Source organism: Schistocerca nitens, chromosome 4 (genome assembly GCF_023898315.1).
Source record: "Schistocerca nitens isolate TAMUIC-IGC-003100 chromosome 4, iqSchNite1.1, whole genome shotgun sequence".
NCBI classification, from domain to species: Eukaryota; Metazoa; Arthropoda; class Insecta; order Orthoptera; family Acrididae; genus Schistocerca; species Schistocerca nitens.
This window is the reverse complement of record NC_064617.1, coordinates 845,285,254-845,310,282: the sequence shown is the minus strand read 5'-3', so window position 1 is coordinate 845,310,282 and position 25,029 is coordinate 845,285,254. Positions and strand designations below refer to the sequence as shown.

At 37.7% G+C, this 25,029-nt stretch overlaps 1 protein-coding gene across 5 annotated transcripts in view; it reads right to left on the bottom strand.

Annotated features, from left to right (window-relative positions):
* Positions 1 to 8,424: 8,424 nt before the first annotated feature.
* The window catches only part of LOC126253280 (CCR4-NOT transcription complex subunit 7), a 111,265-nt gene continuing 94,660 nt past the window's right edge, over positions 8,425 to 25,029 (bottom strand). For all 5 annotated transcript variants that reach the window (XM_049954501.1, XM_049954504.1, XM_049954505.1 and 2 more), the window contains one exon: positions 8,425 to 9,846. In XM_049954501.1, the coding sequence (XP_049810458.1) occupies positions 9,721 to 9,846 (126 nt within the window). In that variant the 3' untranslated portion in view covers positions 8,425 to 9,720. The remainder of the gene's footprint in view (positions 9,847 to 25,029) is intronic.

Here is a 25,029-nt window from a genome sequence, read left to right as displayed (position 1 = left end):
GAACAGAAGAGAATTGAAGCATTTGAGATGTGGTGCTATAGACGAATGTTGAAAATTAGGTGGACTGATAAGGTAAGGAATGAGGAGGTTCTACGCAGAATCGGAGAGGAAAGGAATATGTGGAAAACACTGATAAGGAGAAGGGACAGGATGATAGGACATCTGCTAAGACATGAGGGAATGACTTCCATGGTACTAGAGGGAGCTGTAGAGGGCAAAAACTGTGGAGGAAGACAGAGATTGGAATACGTCAAGCAAATAATTGAGGACGTAGGTTGCAAGTGCTACTCTGAGATGAAGAGGTTAGCACAGGAAAGGAATTCGTGGTGGGCCGCATCAAACCAGTCAGTAGACTGATGACCAAAAAAAAAAATAGTGAAGGACTGACAGTGCACACTAAGGGCAGCATTAATGTGCCACTCCAACTCTTGGTCGGATGCACTTCCATGGGTACTACTAGGCATTCGCACCTCTGGCAGAGGTCCTTAATAGCAAATCCCTGGTACTCCCAGCAGAATTTGTCAAGGACACTACTACTTTTCATGAAGAGAGGCTACCGTCCTTAGTCGAGCAAGGTCGCTCTCATATCTCGCATATGTGCACAACACAACCACGAGCACATACTTTCCCCCTAGACTTTTTACACAAGAATTGCAGACTGCTACTTTATTATACTGCGAGATGACACAATTCGTCCGGCTCTTACTCCACCCTATTCAGAACCTCACCGGGTTCTTGACTGTGCTGCAAACTCTATGACCGTTTTGCTAAATGGCACACCAGAAAAGGACTCTCTACATAGCGTTAAACTGGTCTGGGTCCTCGCTGAACACTTCTCGAACAACGAGGCCTCAGAGCTTCCCCCAACTGTCAACACAACAAGTGAACCAGTTTTCATTAAGTGTTCAGCAGGCACTTCCATCCCACCTTCCTCTACATCTTGTGAAGCCATTGTTAGTGATCATGTCTCCCCCAGTGACAGTGATGCATGTGACAAACTTCCCGTACCCTTCTTCTCACCGCCAACACCGTGCTCAGCTATGACCACATTTATTGTCAATGTGATGGCATTCCCAATGGATGACATCTCAATGCAACGTCATAATGACTGTTTTTTGTGCACCTTCTCATGTATGTAAATCTAAGAATGTTAACCTCACGCTCATCCGAGCTATTCACTCACCCAAAGATTTTGTCAACAGCTCCCTTCGAGCTTTTATCGACGAGGATGGCGTACTGTCAATTGTCATTCTATGCGACCGTCCACAGTCCCTCTCTTCCCCTCTTACTCAGATCCCACTCATCTGCGCTGGTCGTCTCCTACGCCAACCGACATGGATGAAAGATTATGTTGCATCTCCCCTGATCACCTCCCCAATACAATCCCTTCTCCTTTTGCTCCTACACCATGCTCCACAGTCCCAAGGTGGGCCTCTGTGGCAGTTCAATACATCGATCCATGTGATCTCTCTTTATGATGATCTTTGAACTCACTTGATGTCTAGTTTTGCTCTGTGTTGATACGTTTTGTGATCACAAAGGGAATAAATATACCATTATGATAAAGTGGTGTTAAATGTTATTATTTCACCATAATATCATTACTCACCACAACCTTGATTCACCACGCCCATACCACATCAGATGCCGATAACTTAAAAGTGGAACTGGAACACCTCCAAACTGTATTCCTGGACAATGGATATTCCTCTCAGCAGGTGCAAAGTAGTGCTACAGACGAACAGAATGGAAGAACCCAACAGGATGTGGCCTTCAGAATGACAGCTTACTTGCCATATATTGGAAATATTTCTGCTAACGGAGTATTGATAAAACACAAAGTAAATATGACCTTTTGCAGTCTGTAAAAAATCTCAGTGATTTTGGGATGTGTCACAGATGGTTTAGAGCTGTGGAAGAAAAGTGTTTGCATGATTTTGTGCAAGTGCAGAAAATCTTATACATGGCAAATGACGCACTCTCTTCAGGAGCATATTGTTGAACACCAGTTGCACACTCACCTTTACCAATCCAGTAAGTCCAATATCACCAAACATTGTATTTTCACTAGTCTTTCGATGAAATACAAATAAATAAAAATGGTGGTCCATACCTCAAACTTGTGGAACTCCATCATCAATGAATCACTGGATATGTATCTGCTTGGTACCAACCAAGGAAAGTTTCCAGTCAAATATTGCACAGAATCCTGTAATGTAGAACTTTGTGCTCTGCATAGCTGGCATCATTTTGCAATTTTAGCATGTAAAAATGATCAACATTATATCAGTGAGGTGAGCTTCCACCATGGGAGCACAGCACAGTGCAGCAAAAGGTCACACTCTCAGAGTACACCATGCACCCAAAGGTTTTTAATAGGGGAGCTCAACACATTCTCACCATTATCTACCTGAAGATGGCATTGCACCGATATATCATGGCAGAAAGTTATAGATGTATGGCAGTCTGCCTGAAATATATGCCGAGAAAGTATTTAGACAGTCCCCTGTAACTGATAGAAGAAAACCATGAGGGGGGGGGGGGGGGGGAATCCTCTCTCTCTCTCTGTGTGTGTGTGTGTGTGTGTGTGTGTGTGTGTGTGTGCGTGTGTGTGTGTGTGTGTGTGTGTGTGTGTAAATGCAGTGTGTCATTGTTATTCAAAAGTTATTATTTGTTCACATATTAGACAACTTGAAGGGATTTGAGGAAATCTGAGCATAGGAGTAAACAATGGCACAATTATGTTTATCAGCTCTAGTGTCCTCAGGACTGCCAATGATTTCATATCAAAAACTGCAAGTCTGAAACAATCCTAGGCAACTGCATTATTTAGGGTAGGAAAGCCCTATACCTGTAGGGTGCAACATTAGTGCCATTAAGCACTGCTTTGAGCAAATTGCAAGTGGGTTGTTGATAATAAGACATTTAAGAAAATCTTTTTCAGCTGTATGAAACACTAATGTTTTGTGAGAAATTCAGCAGACTGTATACATAATTAACTATAAAAAACTGTCCCGACACTGAGTACAGTAGTAGTTATAGAAAGCTGCAGTAGCCAGTCAGTTATATTAATGGATTTTGAGTGTGCTAGTCTCATTTAACTATACATAATTGAAGGGGGATTATTTAAAAGCCTTGTAGGTGTGGAGCAGACAGACTACAAAATCACTTTAGAACATTTTAACACCTGTGCACTGATACCCCATAATACCTTAAGTGCAGCAAGTTTTGTCAAAATTGTGGCCCAAGAAGTCGATGGTCTTTTTAAAACTCTAAACACTCTCTCTATTTTGGAGTGCAATTGGGCTGAGAGTGTGCCTAGTAATAGTAAAATCTATATATAGCATTTTCTAAAGAAAATTCCAATCAAATGCTACAGGACTACAATTCCCCACCACTCTGTCAGCTGCAAATCATAAGTAGCCACTGCAAGCCAGGATGAGAAAGCAGCTGCCTAAGTGTGCAGAAATAATGAGCACTGTACTGGAGTCCACAAAGTGAATGTTACAGCAGCAATAGTTATATCTTTACAGAGGTGAATGATCATTCTCTTGCCCAAATCTAGTTTATGAAATAACTATAATAACATAACTTATATCTGTGTGTTCAGCTACCACTTGGTGAGTAGATTTTTACCTATACAATTAATTTATTTGGTCAAAAATTGATTGTTTTCATTGTTATATAACTCATATTTGGGAACGGACAGCCACAAGAAGACAAAGTTGTTCCTAGAAGGCCCATTTAAATACTATACAGCAGCACAAAAGAAATTAGAAAAGTTTTACTAGCAGTAAATTACATATTAGTACCACACACAACAGCCTAGAGATTTTTTGCATGAATAAATAAGTATGAAAAGTGATAACTGAATGATTATTTCTTTAATCAAATTTTATAAAAGATGTTACAGACTGGCTCTCGTCAATTTTTGTCATACAAATATGATCTGAATGTCATTGCTGGATATCAGTTTTCTAAAGCAGTACACTGACAAAAAATTTCATGCTTTTTAATGCAGCTGTGTGCATAGTGTTCTTGTCTTGTAATTGCAAGGTTGATGATTTGATTATCATGAGACAAACCTTTTTCTTTTATTTGAATGATATGTTTATTATCAAACTCACGTGATGGTTAACTAATATTGGATCACAATTTTCCAATATCTTTTATTTTCAACTACTTATTACATAAAAATGTGGGTATTCATAACAAATTTAAAAACAGTATTAAAAACGGTATCACTGATAAATAAATAATTACAAGTAACAATAATATATTTATTATTTTTTTGTGCATGATAATAATTTATTCTAAATACATTTTCATGTGATTAGTAGTTAAAAAAATGTTGCTTTATGTAAGAAGTTTTGATGGAGTATTTGTTAATTAACATTTCAATTTTGTAATACGAATAAAATTTAAAATTGCATCTAGTAAGGATCACATAATTACAAGACAAGAACACCATGCACGCAGATCAGTTGAAATGCTCAAAAATGTTTGTACTGAACAGTCGTCAGAAATCTTCAAAAGGGATTTTTAGATTTTTTTTAAGAAGTGCATTGCATTGATCTTCAAACCTCACAGGTATTAAGAAATTCAAAGAGAGTCACAGTGCATCAGATCCCCTTGTAAGCAGTTACAAACCATAAAAACTGTCGAAAGTTTGTGAAATTAGAAAAAAAAAAAATGCAAGCTTTAAAGAAATAGATTATTAATGAACAAATCCACCTGGAATTTAAAGATACTGTTAAATCACAATGCAGGCTGGTAGAAACTATTCAAGTTGCAGGTAATTTTCCAAACTTTTGACTTATGTCCAAGAGAATCTACACAGACTGATTAACGGTATAGCAAAACTAACAAACTCATGCATTTGATATTAAATGTGGTGCTTATCTGAAGAGTACATCAACAACTTTGACCAGAATTTTTACAGATGTTGAGTTAGTCTAATCATATAGCTTATCCATTGTCCATGTAAAGACTTTCACAAATATTGCCTAAAGAACTTGTGCTGATGTGTTATGGACTGCTTAATTATACATATTACCTGTTGAGGAACCATACATCTTGAAAAATGCGATATTTTGTGATATACTTTGAAATATTTCGTCACACAACTGTTCAACAACAATGCAGGCCTTTAGAGGTCTGCTGCAAAAATTATCCAATCATCACTTTGTTATACAGTTGTTTTAGTGTTTCAAGGTAATGGGTCCTAATACACAAAAGGATTCTGTTCAGATTGGCACTGGCCATACATGCCTTTGCACTTCGCCAGACTACATTTTCACCAACTCATAACAATCACAGTCCCAAAAAACGCAAGGAAGAGTTACAAAAATAACTCAATTGAATGCTATGAAATACTGCCCCAGTGCAGAATGCAAGACACAGGATTGATTGATTAACTGTGAAAACAGAGTTCCAGTCAATGTTTGAACAACAATCAGTACAAAATGGGTGCATCAATTTCATACAGCAAAAGTAATAGCTAAGATGATGATTACAGGATTGGCAGTGCCTACGCCAACCACACACAAGGCTGCATCACACCCCTCTGAAGTCAGTCTATTATGGAACTTCTGGCTGGTCGACAGCAGATGCTTCGCTCACTCCAGAATTTCTGTCACTCGTCACAAGGCCGACAGGTGGTACTACCATATGCAAACAGAAGTCACTGCTAATGACCACACCCTCAACACAGCAAGTCTGCACCTGTTTATAAGTCGACTCACAAAGAGATCTGTCGTAAAAGATGCTATGAACCATGGAAGGCTGTCATAGACACCTGTGCCATTATCACCAGTTACTAGATGTGATTAGCTAATGACCCAAAACAGTATTCAATAGACAAACAATTGTAAATGCAATAGAGGAAATTAAGTATTTGCCTTTGCCAGTTTGGCTACATGTAAATATTGCTAAGGAAAGAGTGTGAATTTTATCCATGCAAGTGTATGTCTTTGCATCCTTAGTACGGAAGTCTACCTCGTTTCTGCCTGCAACTGCAGACACACCAATGTTCATTATAGTTATCTACGAATCCTATAAGAAAGCTGATCTTGTTGTAATAAAGATCCAAGGAGGAGGGCTGCAAGCATCAACACATTTCCAAAGAACATTTCAACTATGCTGTATAGGGTTTATGTCATAATATCAACCTGAGTGTCACTGGTAAGTAAAATGTAATCAGCCAAAATATGATGGCAAGGTTGTTTCAATACACAGAAGTAGTTTTGTTGGGATGCCCTAACACATCCTCCATACAGTCCCAATCTCTCCCCAAGTGATTTCTTTATTTTTGAAGCCCTGAAGAAAGACGTTTGTAGCCATTGATTTGCTTCGGATGAAAGAGTGCACACCTGTAGGCAACCGCAAAAGTTTTTCCATGAAGCAATTGACCATCTTATTTCACAATGGGATAAATGTATTAACAGTTTTTCCCCATATTCCTCGTTTTCATTTGACTGCCCCATATATATCCACAGAACAGTGCACTCTTAGTTCTACAGAGAAAAATTGTGTGTGTGTGTGTGTGTGTGTGTGTGTGTGTGTGTGTGTGTGTGTGTGCGCGCGCGCATCTACCAAGATATACCACTCCACACACTATTTTACTTAGTTAATGGGAACCAATTATCTTATCTCAATGAGAGAAGTCCGAATTCTGAACACCATCGTAGCTATTGTGTATATCAGGGACAAAGTGAAAAGATGATGAGTGAAGTCAACATAGTGGACAACTGTTCACTATTAAACACACAGGTATTGGTGCTGCAGAAAATGATCCTGGAGCAGTAGGGCTGTTAATGAAATGGAGAAAGATTTCTCAGAAAAAAAACCTGTGTGTAAATAGAAGTTTTATTGATTTGGAAGAGTCAATAGGAGGGCAAGAGGTACTGACATTACAGGACGACAAGGGCTGCATCCAGAAATAAACTGACATATCTGAGGTCCATGGGTTCGCTGTGCAAAAGCTATACACAATACTTTTCATGTGTGTCCAGACAATTTTTAACATCAACCAATGAGCAATTTCTTCTTGTTTGGTTTCATCAAGGACATCCCTCCACATTCAGCAACCTCATAAGAACTGAGAAGGAGCGTTACTGCAGCCAAAGAAATGCTTATACCACTTCTGTCATGGTAGTTGACTAGATCTGGGGTCTTACATCCAGTGTGTCTAAGGGGGATGTAAAAACTCAAATTATATTCCCTGAAACAATGATATTAGATTCAGCATCACTGGATGCAGATATGGAGGGGCATGTGGTCAGCACACTGCTCTCCTGGCCGTATGTCAGTTTACACAACTGGAACTGCTACTTCTCAACTAAGTAGCTCGTCAGTTTGCCACACAAGGGCTGAGTGCACCCCACTTGCCAACAGTGCTCAACAGACCAGATGGTCAGGTATTAAAATTCAGCATTGCTGAAAATGTATGTCTATGAAATAATACCATACTTTGCATTAAATGAATATAACAGCATAATTCTGAGTTGAAGTGTAATTGTTAACTCAAAAACTTGATTAAGTATGCATTAAGAAAGCTAGAAACAATAAAAATTTTAACACAATTAATATGATGATGTAATATTCACCATCAAAATGCAGAGCACACTATCAAATAGCATAGAATTAAATTCCACACAAATTTTACAGTGCAAAGAAAAATGATAAGCTACAAACAGGAGGTCATTAAAAGAACGACTATGCCAACTGGAAGCCAATAATATTGATTTTTCTTCTTTCAGAGATGTAGGTGTGGAATAGACAGCTGTAAAGGTCAAAATCACAGAACATCAATTTAAGTACTATAGAAATTACAAATTGTTCTGACATTCTCCAAAAATTTGTCGGATTTTTACTGTGCTCAAAGTCATAATTTCATCAGAGCACGTACCTTAGACATGTGATATTCCTCAATTCTTTTCCCTGACTTTTTTCAGTAACTACTATGCCCCTCTTGGAATGATTATATTGGTATCTCAGTCTTTCTTCTACCCCTCTCATCTTATTACACAACAGGTCTTCGATTTCATACACAATGGACAAACAAATCAGCCATTACACAATGGCAGTAGCTGTTCCTCTTCCTTTTATATCCAGTATTCTGTGAAGTGCAGCTAAAACATTTGCTTCCTACTTTTCTGTTCACCACTTACCAGACTCTACGTGGTTTTCAGGAAAGATGTTACTGCAAAAATTTTTAAAAATTGTATGAATAGTCCAAGGAAAGAACAGGTTTTGAATTTATAAACTTAAACTGAGGCACAGAGGAATGAGGAATATTTCAGCTGCTGACACTAATCAAACATCCCTGATTTCTTATGTTGCAGTATCATGTATTTAGTCAAAAAATACATGTCCATAAAATACTGATTCTTAAAAAAAAAAAAAAAAAAAAAAAAAGGGTGATGAAAAATAAAATTTTGGGTGAGTGACATTATTAGAAAACCAAATAATGTATAAAAATGCATTTACAAAATCTAAAAAAGCTGCAAGCAATCACTTAGCAGTGATTCTGACAAAAAGTACAAAAACATTGAAACAGCCATGTCCACTAACAGACCAGAGCACCATGAGGCAACGCGCATGAATATAAAAAGCTAATTTCAACTGAATAATTATCAACTAAAACTCAGTTATGTTTTTAAAGCTTTATAAATAAATTTCTCTCCTTCTCTGCACAGATGGATAAAACCAGTGCAAACTATATCAATAAAAATTTCTGTTTACTTCTTAACTGTGTTTATTTCACATTATTACTTAATTAAAGCATAAATTCACACACCATTATTTCTCTATTATTATTATTATTATTTTTTCATCTTGAGTTACTTTAATACACATATAAAATGTAAAGGACATATGTATATATATATAATTTCATTCACTCCCTACAAACATGCTCATTAATAGCTTTCTTCTCTTCATACAGAGCACAGATGTACATGGACACTATGAAACATGGTGAGGTCGAAATAAAGGACAAGGGGAATATAAGGGAAACATTAAAAAAAATATCTACAATATATTGATAACTTAACAGCAATGAACTGTTATTTGTCAAATATTTATCTTTCACAAGTTCAAACTCCTCAAAAGTATTTGCACATTTATTTTTTTTTATAATTTGTATTTTGTTAAAAAACTTGGATACCAAGTCAAATAAAAATATACATAATCTTGTGAAAGATAAACACTTCCTTATTTCTTGTTAAGAAATAAGAAAGAAGAGGATTGACAGTTACTTTTTAGCTTACTGACATACATTAAACTATATAGCTTTGCTACATCAATTAAGACTTAAATTTTGTTCCGATATTAATATATTCCAGATGTTTGTGTGTAAGTGGTCCTTTTCTGCAGAATATTAAAAAAAATGATTTTTCACTTTCAGTTTTTGGCTTATGCTCTGCACCAGACACATGTCATTCCTATAAAGAACATGATTCATTCATCATCCACACAGTTGTACTCTAAAGGGTGTTCACAATTGAAACATTTGATTTACAAATTTACAATTTCATTTCTTACATTAATACAGAATGTATACACTATTTTGTCAATTAAGAAATTGTACAAAAGAAAAATTCATAAAAAGGTTTTGTTTCCTTATTTCTTGGGATGTAAGGAATACAGTTGACAGAGCATGAACACAAGCACTATGATGTCGTTCTGGTCTTCATTGGCTCCAGACAAGCAGCAGTATCACGATGAATTGCTATTATCCCCATTGTCATGATAACTGTTGTTGCCGTTCATAACAAATGATGTCCCAAGTCCATACAGATGCCCACAGTACTTGGCATCATCAATGTTATCTTCAAAGAACATCTGCAAAATGAAAGGCACATTCTATTTATTCTGCACTACGTTGTATCACACCAAAATTTACTGTCGTATTTATATCCCAACAGCACATAATCTCATGGGTTTCAATGATCAGTGGTATGAACCTCTGACATGTTTCAGTTGTACTGTATAGGTACACTCAATGTATCATGTGCACACTTGCACAATCTAAAATGATGAAATTCTGTTTACACATATATCAACTGCATAACACTTCATTATAGGACTACCTATTTCCTGACAACCATAACGACATCACAGTCAACAAATCTTCATTAACTGATTTTATAATCCCTCAATAAAAGTTGTAAGTAATCTCTTAACATAATTTAAATAAAGGACAAGACGTTACCTATATCGTTATGTATGAAGTTAAACACTATTTTATTTGTAAATTGTGTAATAACCATGGAAATAAAGATGATGTGGACTCATAAAATATGCTGCCTTATTTCCAAACGATGGTGATGATAACTGAGATGAACTACAATGAACACTTACTGCTGTTGTTTGGGAAGTGTTTTGACTTTATATTACACTGCATTTTCCACTGATTTCAGCAGCTGGTTGATCAGAATAAGATACTACAGTACCTCTGATGTTAAGAAGAACAATGCCATGTTCCTTTAGTCATGCATGCACATCTGAAGGAACAGACACTGCTGCAACTACAGCTGTTACTACATACGTGAAATGTGTTCGCGGTTGTAAATACGAACGACCATCATCTGTGTAATATATTCAGCTATAATACATTTCACATATTTCATAACCACTGAAGCTGAATCGTTCTTAACAATGAGGCTGAAGCTGAATTATTGTTCTTAACAATGAGGCACTGCAATATTGTATTTATCCACAAATACTGGGCAGCAATTTTCAATTACAATGGTTATAACAATAAGTGTGTGTTCAAGTACAGGTTGTTACGCAGGAACCAAGACATATGGAAGATTGGGTCTCGTCATGCACGGATAGCCAAAGTGGTTAAGGTGACCACTTGGTAAAAGTGGGAAACCCGAGTTCGAGTTCCAGTCCAGCACAGATTTTCATTGTCATCATTCTGTTACACAGCTGATGGTTGTTCATATTCACAATTGCAAATACATTTCATGGATACAAATACATTACAATTAGTGCCATTTTTTGGTTGCTACCAGCACTTTTCCAGCCGCTTTGTCATAGTCTTAAGTATCTCCACATCATTCTTCCATTGGAACTAGAGCCACATTTTAACACTAAACAGAACTTGTGGGTTAAGGGCAGTAGTAAAGCAATGACTGCATATAAGGGGGTGTAGATGCAATCTCAAATGATTTCAATTTTTTTTAGTGAACAAAACAGTCTCAATAATGTTTTTACATTTATTGCTGGTTTTGCCCAAATAAGGTCACCTTCAGATTTAAAACTAGAGTGCAGAAAGACTGTTGGTAGTGTAGGAGTTAACTGGTGTGTGTCAAGTTAGAACCACAAGCTCCAGCAAACCTAAATGGTAGGACCAGTATTTGCGTATATTTATTTTAAATCTGAATATGTCTTAATATAATAGAATTAAGTAGACAAAAAAATATCTACTCACCATGTGGCAGTACAAAAACCACATACAGAAGGTAAGGAAATGTGCCAGCTTTTGGAGCCAGTGGCTCCTTCCCGGGTTGGAAGGGGAAGAGAAGAAACGGGGATGAAGGAAAAGGAAGGCAAGGTTTAGGCTGGGAAAGTTTGCACATGTCCTTAACTTTTGCATGTGTTTTTCCTGTCATTGCTTGCTGAGAAGATTTTCTTATTTAATTATAATATATTTTCGAAAATGGATGTTTTTGTTGTTTGAATAAGTTCAAATGGCTCTGAGCACTATGGACAATAATAAAACAAGAACACTGCCATCTCCTGCGACAAAATGTTGCCATTCTCTAGTTAACAAATTGTGTAAAAAAGCAAATTAAATCATGTCAGGCCGAGAGTTATCTATTCTGAGAAGGTAACATTAAAATCAGAGCAGTAATACTAGGTGTTTCATGTCCAGATTTGAAATGATTATCAATAAGACATCACTTTACAATTTCAGCATCACAAGGAGTGCCTGGAAAATGCACTGCCTGTTGTGACGCAGGTTGATGAGCTCACCATAACTCATTGTCTGACAATTAGTATGACTGTGTGTAGATCTGTAAGAAGAATGCAGTGATCAAGTGGAGCTCATCATTCTAGATGCATAAGAAGAGATCATGAAGTAGCTGTCTGCATCTGCAGTCTACTTTAAAATTCAGCGGCTACTATCAGTAAGCTACTGCCCATTAAGTCTTGCTTTTGGGAGATGTTGAGAGCTGACCCCTTTTCTGGAAACAATCTCAGAGGCCCTGGTATATGCTATGGTCCTACCAGACAACTTAAAAGATGACAAAAGAATCCTTCATATATGATACAGAGATAAAAATGATATAATCAAGCACACCTGAGTTACCTGGAAGAGAGAAGGCTCACTCCAGTAGTATATACCAATAGTCTAAATGTTGCATTCACTGAATACAACAAATGAATTCAAGCACTGCAATCCTTAGAACATCTGGACCTGTGACAGGGCCATCTTGCCAAAACTTTCATGCATGTTTCCCAAGTAAATCATCCAATAATGGATAATTCACATAAAGACAAAAATTATCAGAAGCTTTTGGAATTCTTGGGAGAAGGCTTAAGACAAAAGCTCTCACCCTGCAATGGTTCAATGAGAAGCACACAACTCTACGAACAAGCTACTCTTGGCTGCCACTCTCAACATTCATTCACGCAAGCCTGTTCAAAACAAAAGACTTCGTGTGTGCTTTTTGAAAGGTAACAACAGTTTGGCACAGGATTACAAGAAACTGAAGACAAGGCAGTCACCTTATTACATAAGGAAATGAACGGCTTCTTATTCTCTCTCTAAAAAGAATAGTCATATGTCAGTTCCTGCAGAAAAGAAACTACCTTCATGTTCTAATGTCCTTAATTAATCTCAGTTCTGTTACTGTAAATATGGGTCCTTTAGATTTTAGTTATCCCAAGATGGCATGTGTATATGCAATAAGGACCACAGATGAAATTAAACATACATGCTGTGTTCTGGATGCTGGTAAAAGTACACCTTCATCAGCAGAGCTGCAACTGACTGTCTAAAATTAAAGTGATTAACATTTGTCAAATGACAGTCGAAGCTCTGAGTCCACTTCTATAAGAAAAAAATACTGCAGACACGTGCACTTGAAGCTAGGAAGTGTGTAGGGTAACATGTTACTATCCTTATTTCTGACATCTTACATTTGTTTTCAATATATCTGAGTGCACCAAAAGATATTTAATACTGCAATATGCCAGTAAATTGCAGCTCACAGACACCAACAAAGAGTAAAACAATCATCCCATACAGCTGTTTGTAGGTGCATATCGCTACTGAAAAACAGCTTCAGACATCTTGTCTGTGTAGATCTTACACTTATTAGCATTGCTGCCTTCAAAATTTGAATGGATACTCAGTGAAAGCTGCCAAGGGGTTTTAGCAAATCATTCTTCTGTTAACTCGGTTTCCAAATAACCAAATAGTGTACTTACTCGAATAGAAGACAACCCTGAATATAAGACAATCCCCCTCCCCCTTTCTTACAAGGCTCCTTGGGTAACTTTATTTTTTTAACACATTCTGACCAATCAAAATTACAAACTTTTATTGACCTTAGGTACCTGCCTAAAAACTTATGCCATTTATTGTCTACTTTTTGATGATACAAAGAGAATAAACAAGAAGAAATTGTGTACATAAATTTTTATCTTCACTGGCTTTTTTGTTTAGTTACCCTGCCATCTGAGGTATCACTATTTTTAATCACCACAACATCATCCTAGCAGGATAGCTGCAAAACTTATACCTTCGTTGTCACGAATATTTGGTTGTTTCTTCCGAATATGTTGCAATCTGTGAGATTGTGGGTACAATGGGACCTGCGAACACAGCTGTTCCCCCCCTCCCCTCCCCTAAATAAATAACTGATTTCGCTTGTATACTGATATAAGAATGTTATAATGTCTTCTGCTTCCAAACATATTATCTGCCACCGCTCTCTCATTGGTTCTGTAGAGCCAGCAGCTAACACACCCTCAATCTATCACATCACCCATCACAATGAGTATTGACATGACTGCTGCACAAACCACTGAAGTATGCCACCAGCTTCAATCTAGACTTTTACCATCTCCTGCAGAAATTTGTGCTATTGTTGTGTATTTGTCCAATTTTAAAGTCTATTCGATTTTGAGTACAAACGGATTCAAGCAAACTGCAATTTAAATGTGGTAGATGTTCATAAAAAGCCAAAGTACGCAGTGAAATTCCCATGGTTGGCAGCACAACAATTTGCTGCATGCGCAACATCCTCCTGCCTGCACTCCTTGAGAGTTCTCACTTCTCGCCCAAGCTGGTGTCACTGTTCCCTCTCCAACCATTCCGCAGTCTTGTGCTTGATCAACAGTGAAGCATAAACAGCCATGTCTTCTTGGGTGCAGGTCATATATGACAACAGCAACTAATACATAAATAAAAGATCGCAATCACGATTCAGTTCAATTCTCGAACTTTTGTTTGTCATGCATTCTATTGACATCTGTCAGTACTATCTCCACTACTGGTCTTTCCATCTTAATTCATTCTTGTGATAACTACTGCTGCCAGTTTAATGTGATTTGTTAGACATTTAATTCTCGATTATCTTCTTTCTTGATTCATTTAACCCTCCCATTACCAAGCTTTTTCACACCTATATTTTACCAAGCAGGGTATTTGGACTACCCTAAAAGATTTTTGTGTTTTATTGTAATATTTGTTCTCAGATTTCGTTATTTCTACTGAATTGGTTTATTTAGTATTGAAAAACAGCTTTTCAGGTTATTAAAGTATTTATTCAGATCACAGATACAAAGTACAAAAATTTTTTTATATCTTTCACTAAATTCAGTACTCAACAAACAGAAAATAATCTATGTACCTCAACAGTCACTGCAGTAAAATAACACAAGACTTTTTTCAACTTTTAAGTCAAGTACATTATTGCACTGCATGCACTTCACTTCACAGTAACAGTTTCTTCTCTGTGTATATTACAAACAGATTTCTTGCATGTTACACAACATAATCTTGCTTTCCGATCTTCGTTTCTCCTGCAATCTTGACATTGTTGTGGCGTTGGTAACTTGGAACACTGGGTCTTGATCACTGCTGTAGGAACTGCAATGCCACAAGCTTTCAGGGCATCTTGTACAAGACTGCTGATATTTTGGGCTCTTTCTTCCATGTTGCCTTTGCTGAGTCCAAATGTCAGTTCAGTCGTGAAGAGTTTACGTCGGCTTCGGTTATTCTTCTGTCATTCAGGAAATCTTTTGAGTGTACAGAATATATGCATTCAGTGCTGCAATATCTATCATTTCCATGAAGATTCTTAAGTGGCCACCGCCTCGTTCCTCTAACACAACAGTATCCTCTTGTCATTTCGTCCCCATCATTTACAGCACCTTTGGTTTTGTTGTAGTGCAGTATGATTTCGGGTTTGTGTTCACTTTCTTCACCACTCACTTGTCTCTCATTATGCTGAGTAGAGAGTAGTATTACTGCCTTTCCCTTCTTTGGAACATAGGAAACTAGAGTCAAGTCACTTGTGAAGCCAAACATTGAAGAGTGAACTTCTATCTTTCTGTTTGGCAAGAATTCCTTCGGAATCTCTTTCTTATTGGAATGCAAGGTACCAACCAATGTCGTGTTTCGTTTTGGTAGTTCAGCAGCCAATGGAAAACTGGTGAAAAAATTATCAGTTGTTACACCATGAATGTTATTCAGAAATGGTTCCATCAGATCCAAAACAACTCTCTGTCCTTGATTCACTTCCTGAGTATTGTCCACCATTCCTGTGTAAATTTGGATCCGTAATAAGTAAGATGTCTTCACATCAGCAAAAACCCAAATTTTAATGCCATACTTGCCAGGTTTGCTCTTCATATAAACCCTAAAATGGCAGTTTCCTCGGTAGGTTGCTAATCGTTCATCAGTAGTCATGTATTTATAATAATAGAAGTTCTTGCACAAGTTAGATTGAAATTTGTCAAACACTACCCTGATGGCTTGTAGCTTGTCCTTGGTTTCTTCAATTCTCTGTGCTCTTGTGTCTCTGTTGTCAAATCGCAAGAATTTCAGTATAGACAAAAATCTATTTCTTGACATGGCAGCAGAAAAGAATGGCTGCCAAAAGGCAACATTACCTCCCCACAGGTCGGAAGCACTTGGGCGATGTCCATGAGTTAGACCAGCTCCTATTAGAATTGCTACTGTTGCATTTATATCTCTCCATGTTGTTTTGTTCGAAGACTGAGCTGCATTCCACAAAGAAATTACTCATTTGGCTTCCCTGTTCTTTTCTTCTACAATGATGCTCACGATTTCCAGCAAGATAAATAATAAAAATGACTCTGTTATTGTTTTGGTTGTTTTTCCATCATTCACTGGGCGAGGTGTTACATTCAAAATGTTGCGACGTCAACGCCCGCCCACCTTTTGGTGGTTCACTAGAAAATTGTAGTCCACTTCTAGAAACAGACACATCTCCGGTGTCTTCTTCTTCTTCTTCTTAATCATCCACTTCTTCTTCTTCTACTAGTTCACGTGAATGTGTAGTACCTTCTGATATTTCATCTCAGCTTCATCTGATGCTATGATATGGTCTTTGTCAAGAGGTTCCTTATACCCATTCAATTCATTATCAGTGTCCCATCCATTTTCATCATCACTGACATCAGAATTGTATAGAATTTCCATGATCTCATCGCTAGAAAGTCCTTTGGACATCCTTACTTGCAGATGAAATACTGACTCGTGTAATGTCAGCTCAACAGTGAACGTCAAATGCAACTCAACAACAGTAACCAGCAACAATAACAAACATTGGATCTATGGCAAAACTCAACAAAGAAGATGAATGACATATATTTCCCAAAATCTTCTTTTTCTACAAATAAGAAAGTAAGAAGTTTCATACCAAGCGGGGTAGTCTCACAACCCCACCAATAAATGACTTGAATAACAATGATAAAGCCAAAAGAATTAGACAGTCGTGAGTGTGAATTCAACGTCAATCATTTTAGTACAAAGTCATGAAACCACAGGCGTGTGGCCCTTCAGATAACATTATTACGGGGGGGCGGGGGGGGGGGGGGAGATCAACCTGGGGTAGTCAGAATACCCCGGTTGGTAATGCGAGGGTTAAATGTCATCATCTTGTTCTAAAGCTGGTAATGTTGTTGCCTGGTAATCTAACAGAGAAAAACGGCTGAATTTCTCATTTGTAGCCAACTTGGTAAATTTTTACAGTTTCTCAGTTGGGTTCAGAATCAAATAATGGATTCTTAAGGACAACATTTTCTACTTTGAATGTTACCTTTACTTAAAAAGCAGCATAAATGTATGTAGACAGTATCCATACATATATGAGAACTTTTATTTCAGACCTGTTCAAATACAAAAATAGTTTGTAAGGTGATAGAAAGTAACACTATTTCCTCCTGTTTTTCAAAAAATTATCAATTTTTAAGCAGAGCATTAAATTGCTGTAGCGGCTAGTTCACATTTTCTCAACTATTCCTCACACTAGTGCCACCGAGTCAAATGTCATGTGATTGATTGAGCAAGATCAATATTACATAAAGCACTGTGACGTATCAGGAATAGTGTTGCAATATTGCTCTTAAAAATGCTGAGATATCGATGTTGTTAAAACATCACTCGTATGAGTAATACATTGATGTTTCTATATATTTCAGCAATATTTGAAAAATCACACCAAAATTATTTGATTTTTAAGTAGTACACTAAAATAACATAAGTTGTATTGCAAGTTTTAAAACAGAGAGAAACTGGAAGTAGTCACCTATTTGTTCACAACCTACCTCTATCTATAATGTTGCCTAACATTAACTTACATTAGGAGCAATGATACTGACTGTTGCGATCATTGGCTATCTTCATATAAATCAGGTTACAAAACTAAATAAAATGGGTCTTGTGAAGCACTTCATTTTTATCATTAAAACAATTTATTTCCCTTAAATCAAAAATTTTGATACAGAATTTGGGAAAAGAAGCTTTGATAACCACCTAGTCCCTAGAAGTCTGTTTCTTTCCTAGGTGATGGGTAGAGATGGGCAAACTCTCATCCTTGGGAACTAGCTCACTGGTGATCACTCTTTTTTGGGAACTGTTCATTTTTACTTATTCACCGTTCAAAAGTGCATGGTATATGGTTCTTGTGATAAACTGAAAATTAGTAGCATAGGTTACTGAAGATGGACGGTACCGAGAGGGGGCACTTGCCTCCCCTCTGGAGTAAAGAGTTTTTATTCATTACAGAATTCTCACACACTTTAAGTAATTTTCGTGATTCTGCAAAACCTCTCGTTAAGCCAACTGTAGCATTATGTGGCTGATTGAAGTGAAAGAATATAAGACGGTGCACAAGAAACCAGGGCAGTACAGACTGCTCGCCAATTACGCACGATTTGTGACTGCTACAAGCAGAATAGATAAACATGTAATAATTAGGCAGTAAAGGAATAACAAAAAGCTAATCCGAACAACTTCGAAACAATAGATGATGATTGGTGTGCGACCATGAGCAGTCTAGTACTCGGGGCTGATTTTTTGTGCGCCACCCTGTACCACTGAAATAATATGGTAGAAGTTATCGTATTCTCTTTACAAAATGTGACACCAGACACTCAATTATGGAGTGCGGGCTTCATTCGGTTGTAAGTCAGTCTGCCTTCCATGACAATGAACATGCTGTTTTACCTTGGATCAAAAAAAGGACGGAAAATGACCACTTGTGTGTGCCGTGCTGACTTCTTTTGCATGTGTAATAACAAGAAAACTTGCTTTTTTGTGTGTTCTGCTGTTTATCGAAATAGTGAAGCAAGCTGATATGCCCTTTTGTTACCTGAAAAGATGTATGTATTACATACCACATAATTATAAAATACATTTGAATTACCAGTTGTGGACACTGAATAGAAACAGAAGTCCAGAGTTCAAAAAAAGGTTTGAAACAGATCTTGAATGGGCGTGTGCAGCAAACAAAACGAACAACAACTTGATACTGCAGTAATTACACACAGTTGGCACTGGAACAGTGATCAGTTGCCTCACAAAGAAGGAGTCCGGCCGAGGGAGACTGACACCAAGACAAGACGGGAGCGGGACCGAGGCCAGAACGAGACCGGCTGACGTGCCGTTGCGGGAACGAGACCAACCGTTTCCCGTTCCCAGGAACCACAAGTAGAAAGCTGTGACCAAAATGAACTATGAAAGGCTGTTCCTTAGAATTCATTCCTGGTGAACCATTCCTTTGGACCTGTTAGTTCACAAACAACTCATCTCTAGTGATGGGTGCCCCAGCCTCTGAGAACAAGCACTTGCTTGGCACAGATGTAGCGATAATGGGAAGATACACCTTTGAAAATTTGGGAAAAGTGACCGTGTCCTGCCACATTTCAATAGGGTCTCATTTATTAGGGTAATAGGGGACAACAGGTAAATATGAACATCAGTTTCACTGATGTTTCCATCAAATGTTGACAACTCATTTTTCATATTTTTTTGAGACAATTGCTTGTGATATTTCCAGATGTCAAACTCTGAATCTTCTTTATAACATCTGTTGGATATGTATTTCGTGATTTTAAGTACATTAAATTCCCATGCCTATCTGTATAACTAATTTTCTTTGATTTTGTGACAGCATCTTTTACATGCATGAAATTTAATCTCGAGTCAAGAGTTGTTGAAATTGCCACATTGGTGGAATGTTCCAAGTTGTCAAACCTTTTTGCCAGTTGTTTCTACAGGGTGTTACAAAAAGGTACGGCCAAACTTTCAGGAAACATTCCTCACACACAAAGAAAGAAAATATCTTATGTGGACATGTGTCCGGAAACACTTACTTTCCATGTTAGAGCTCATTTTATTACTTCTCTTCGAATCACATTAATCATGGAATGGAAACACACAGCAACAGAACGTACCAGCGTGACTTCAAACACTTTGTTACAGGAAATGTTCAAAATGTCCTCCGTTAGCAAGAATACATGCATCCACCCTCCGTCGCATGGAATCCCTGATGTGCTGATGCAGCCCTGGAGAATGGTGTATTGTATCACAGCCGTCCACAATACGAGCACGAAGAGTCTCTACATTTGGTACCGGGGTTGCATAGACAAGAGCTTTCAAATTCCCCATAAATGAAAGTCAAGAGGGTTGAGGTCAGGAGAGCATGGAGGCCATGGAATTGGTCAGCCTCTACCAATCTATCGGTCACCGAATCTGTTGAGAATCGTACGAACACTTCGACTTAAATGTGCAGGAGCTCCATCGTGCATAATACCACATGTTGTGTCGTACTTGTAAAGGCACATGTTCTAGCAGCACAGGTAGAGTATCCCGTATGAAATCATGATAATGTGCTCCACTGTGCGTTGGTGGAAGAACAAACTAAAATGAGCTCTAACATGGATATTAAGCGTTTCTGGACACATGTCCGCATAACATCTTTTCTTTATTTGTGTGTGAGGAATGTTTCCTGAAAGTTTGGCCTTAACTTTTTGTAACACCCTGTATATTTTGTTTCTAAACAGAGCAATCATTTCATTTCTAGGTTACGTATCTTCGACCACGTCTCAAACACAACTGACTAATGGGATCTCTTTGGTTACTGTAACCCAAGTATCTCCCGAAATTTCTTTTGTTAATTTTTCTAATGGTCCTAGCAATTCCACCATTTCTTTGCAACACTAATTCACTGCTATAAGCCAATGTGGAGTCTCAGGACTAGTCAGAAAGTTTCGCTCCCACAATGGAAACTACCTCCAGGAATCATTATAACAAGCACAAATTCAGCTGTGTGTGAACATAGAGCATCATTTTTTTTTTTAATTTTGCCTTCTTTCAGTTCCACTTCTACCTGTCCTTTCCGTAACTTTCATGTACTTGACAATATCTCTGACTATTTCTCAGTTCAGTGCAATGTTTTTCATCATCAACAGATTTCTTTATGACTAAGTTAATTATACAGTCAAAACAAGGGATAATGTTTTTTCTTTTTGTCCAACACGTCCGACTGACCTTCATAACAGTGCTGTCATTATCTGTGATGATAGCTGAAACTTTTTCATTTTCAATATTCTTCTGGATGATGTATCTGTCAGTTCTTCAGTGATGTGTAGTGTTCTGTCAGCTCAAAAACACCAAATGTTCCACTGAGCAGTAGATACTTGTCCAGAAAGTGAATTGTAATGTACACAAATGATTTATTTTGCATTTTTACATGTCCATTTGTAACCCCCCTCTCTGTTGTCTCCTCCAAATTAAATCTGGGTATGCCCACGTTCTGTTGTTGTTGTTGTTGTTGTTGTTGTTGTTGTGGTCTTCAGTCCTGAGACTGGTTTGATGCAGCTCTCCATGCTACTCTATCCTGTGCAAGCTTCTTCATCTCCCAGTACCTACTGCAACCTACATCCTTCTGAATCTGCTTAATGTATTCATCTCTTGGTCTCCCTCTACGATTTTTACCCTCCACGCTGCCCTCCAATGCTAAATTTGTGATCCCTTGATGCCTCAAAACATGTCCTACCAACCGAACCCTTCTTCTAGTCAAGTTGTGCCACTAACTTCTCTTCTCCCCAATCCTATTCAATACCTCCTCATTAGTTACGTGATCTACCCACCTTATCTTCAGCATACTTCTGTAGCACCACATTTCGAAAGCTTCTATTCTCTTCTTGTCCAAACTGTTTATCGTCCATGTTTCACTTCCATACATGGCTACACTCCATACAAATACTTTCAGAAACGACTTCCTGATACTTAAATCTATACTCGATGTTAACAAATTTCTCTTCTTCAGAAACGACTTCCTTGCTATTGCCAGTCTACATTTTATATCCTCTCTACTTCGACCATCATCAGTTATTTTACTCCCTAAATAGCAAAACTCCTTTACTACTTTACGTTCTGTCAGCTAAAAATTAATCAGTTCAGATAAAATACTTCTACAATTCGACACACATGTATAAATTTTTCTCCAATTAATTGGTAAAATTTTATTTGCTGGTTGTCTACTTACTGAACTGAGACATTCATAATGTGCCCATCATGAACTATCACAATGTCACCAAATATTATGGCACACAATTGCACACACACTGACATGGCAATCGACAATGAGAATCACTTATACTATATTCAGCGATTGCTGCACATTACTCAATTGGGACTATTTGAAGTAACTGATCTTACTGTAAACTCCGTATTTTACTTCCCTACTACTTCAAAAGTACAAAACTCAAGAGGACAGCAATAAATGTAGCACTGCATGAATCATGAGACGTCATGTGTCAATGACTGAGCATCCACGAACAGAATGAATGATCCATTGTTGAACAATGTCAATATTTTTGGACTTTTGTCATTGATGCATCAGTGGTGTATCACCACTCAAACCTCAATGTTTATGGATGAAACCTCAATGTTTTAAAAGCATCGATTTATTGTTGGCATCCCTAATCATGAAATCTTGAGCCTATTCGAAAACAAGTATTGTTTGCTAAAACCTACCCTCCAGAATTTTTTAAAATAAATTTGTGTGAAAGCTGAATGGCCAAAGCTTCATCCTTAAATGTAATTTAAGCGACCTATTATGATACTCTGTGACTTTATGGAGAAGGTAATGTATCAAAGATAGTAACTAGCCACATTATGGATAATGTAGTAACAAAAGGACATTTACTATCATCACCATCTGTATTCTTTACTTCAGAACAAAACTTATTCACAGGAAGCTAATTTAGAAATGTTCACAACACAAGAAATGTAGCTGCTTGTTCTTACCGGATCTAGACCACAAGAAGAATGGTTCCCCTTTGAAGTCAAAGCTGTAATGGAATGCATAATAGCACTCTGCAGATGAAAAATTAGAAATCTTTACCAGGATTTGAATAGTAGTTTTTGCATCTACGAGGTATCTGCACTACAAAGAGCTAACTAATGAACATGACCCTCTTATTTTGGAAAACCATTCATGGTGCTTTAGATTTTACACACTCATATGTCCCTACAGTACCTAGGAATAACCTGCTGGTTACTACATGCCTGTCATATCACCAAGACTGTCTAACAGTGCTACCTTTTATGCGAGACTTTACACAATATTGCCAGGAAAGAAGGACAGAAGGAAGGAAGGTCAGGGCTTACTGTACTACTGACAACGAGGTCATTATATACATGGCATACAAGGCTGAATTGGGAATGGAACTATCCTGGCATTTGCCTTTAGGAAAACTGCAGAAAACCTTCACACATTTGAGTGACCAGACATGGATTTGAACTGCCACCTTTCAGAATACGCATAGAATGTCTTACAACTTTGTTACCTCACTTTGTGCTTGTGAAAGAGGTGGCTTGTTTCCATCCAACAGAGTAAAATCTCTTAAATAGTCTGAAGGGCAATTACTCTCCAAACTTGGCAATGGTGCAAATGGATCCTACATGGTCTTATTTATATTCACCCATGCTGCAACTATAAGTATTCACTTAGACAACTAACCGAGTTTTATTAGTGCAACAAACATTCACTAGCAGACATGCTATTCCACACACTGTGGATATGTAATGACATGGTTGTCAGTAGTATGTTAAACCCTAATCTTCCTTCCTTCTTTCTGAAAAATATTGTGCAAAGTCTCACTTAATAGGTAGGGCTGTTAGACCACGCCCAAACTGACGCAGACAATAAAGAGATCACAGAACTCTGAAATGCCACTTCACAAACAAAACCTAACAGTATCTCTCAAAATACCCAATAACAAGGAAATATATAGCTGCATATGCAGCTGCACTTATGATGGCTGCAGAAAACTGACTGCTTTGATTATAGAACATTTGTTTGAATTGATATATCACAGAACACTAGAAGCTGATTACAGTATTCACTGCACGTTTCATTCCTTGCCAACTCCCGTTGCCCTCTTCCAAGTGTCATCCGACAGAAAATTCCAAAAATATAATTATTTGACTGCACTCAATAACGGTAACAATAATCTAGATGCCAACAACGCTTTACATCTATACAAGGTTAATCACCTAAAACTTATACCACAAATATTGCGGAAAGGGAAAGTGCTGTCTATGTGCGCTTTGCACAGAGTGGATTGGTGATCAGGGGCTTGTATTGTTAGCCGATAAACATATTGTAATAATACTTAGAGAACGTGTATTTTTTGTGCATATATACACTATTTGAAATGGAATAATGCATACTGGATCCAGGATGAAAGGTAACAATATTATGAGAAGGAGAGTTGCTACTCACTCACTCACTCACTGAGACACAGATAGGCCTTGTTGGCCTAACACTCATTTTATGACAGTCTTTTTGTTGTGCCTATCTGCGACTCAGTGAGTGAGTACCAACTCTCCTGCTCACAATATTGTTACAATGCCTATTGACATTAACAAACTAAAAGTTGGGTGAATTAGAATGTCAGCAGTGTTTGTTGCACAAGCCTCGTGCAAGTTGTTTATGAGGTATTGTACTGTGGAAACTTTCCACACCAATACTTTTTTATGCCATTCAACCTGTGTATTTGTTAGGTACGATGTTGTTATGTTTGTATATAGTATGCTTGTGTGTTCCTTGGGAGTAGTGCGACTTGTTAGTCAGTTTGCATGACAGTCCAAACAGTTGGTCATGAGTGGGCAATGGGATTTACCAATGAACGGACACGTTCACAGCGTATGAAGAGTGGAGAAATAATGCAGTTCGTTCTTGTATGGTGTATGTGGCAAGATATCCCAATAAATGTCAACCATCTAGGCAATTATTCAGGAACCTCTTCAAACAGTTACGTGAAAGTGGTAGTGTCACACCTAGACAACATAACAGAAGGAAACAAGTGACAACAGGAGGGAGAAATTAATGTTCTTGCTGCTGTTGCAGTTGATCCGCCTACTAGCTTCTGCGCAGCTGCACAAGGAAGTGGCACAAGTCATCAGGCATGTGACCCACATATTCTCCATTAACATAGGTTCCACCCCTATCACATCACTCT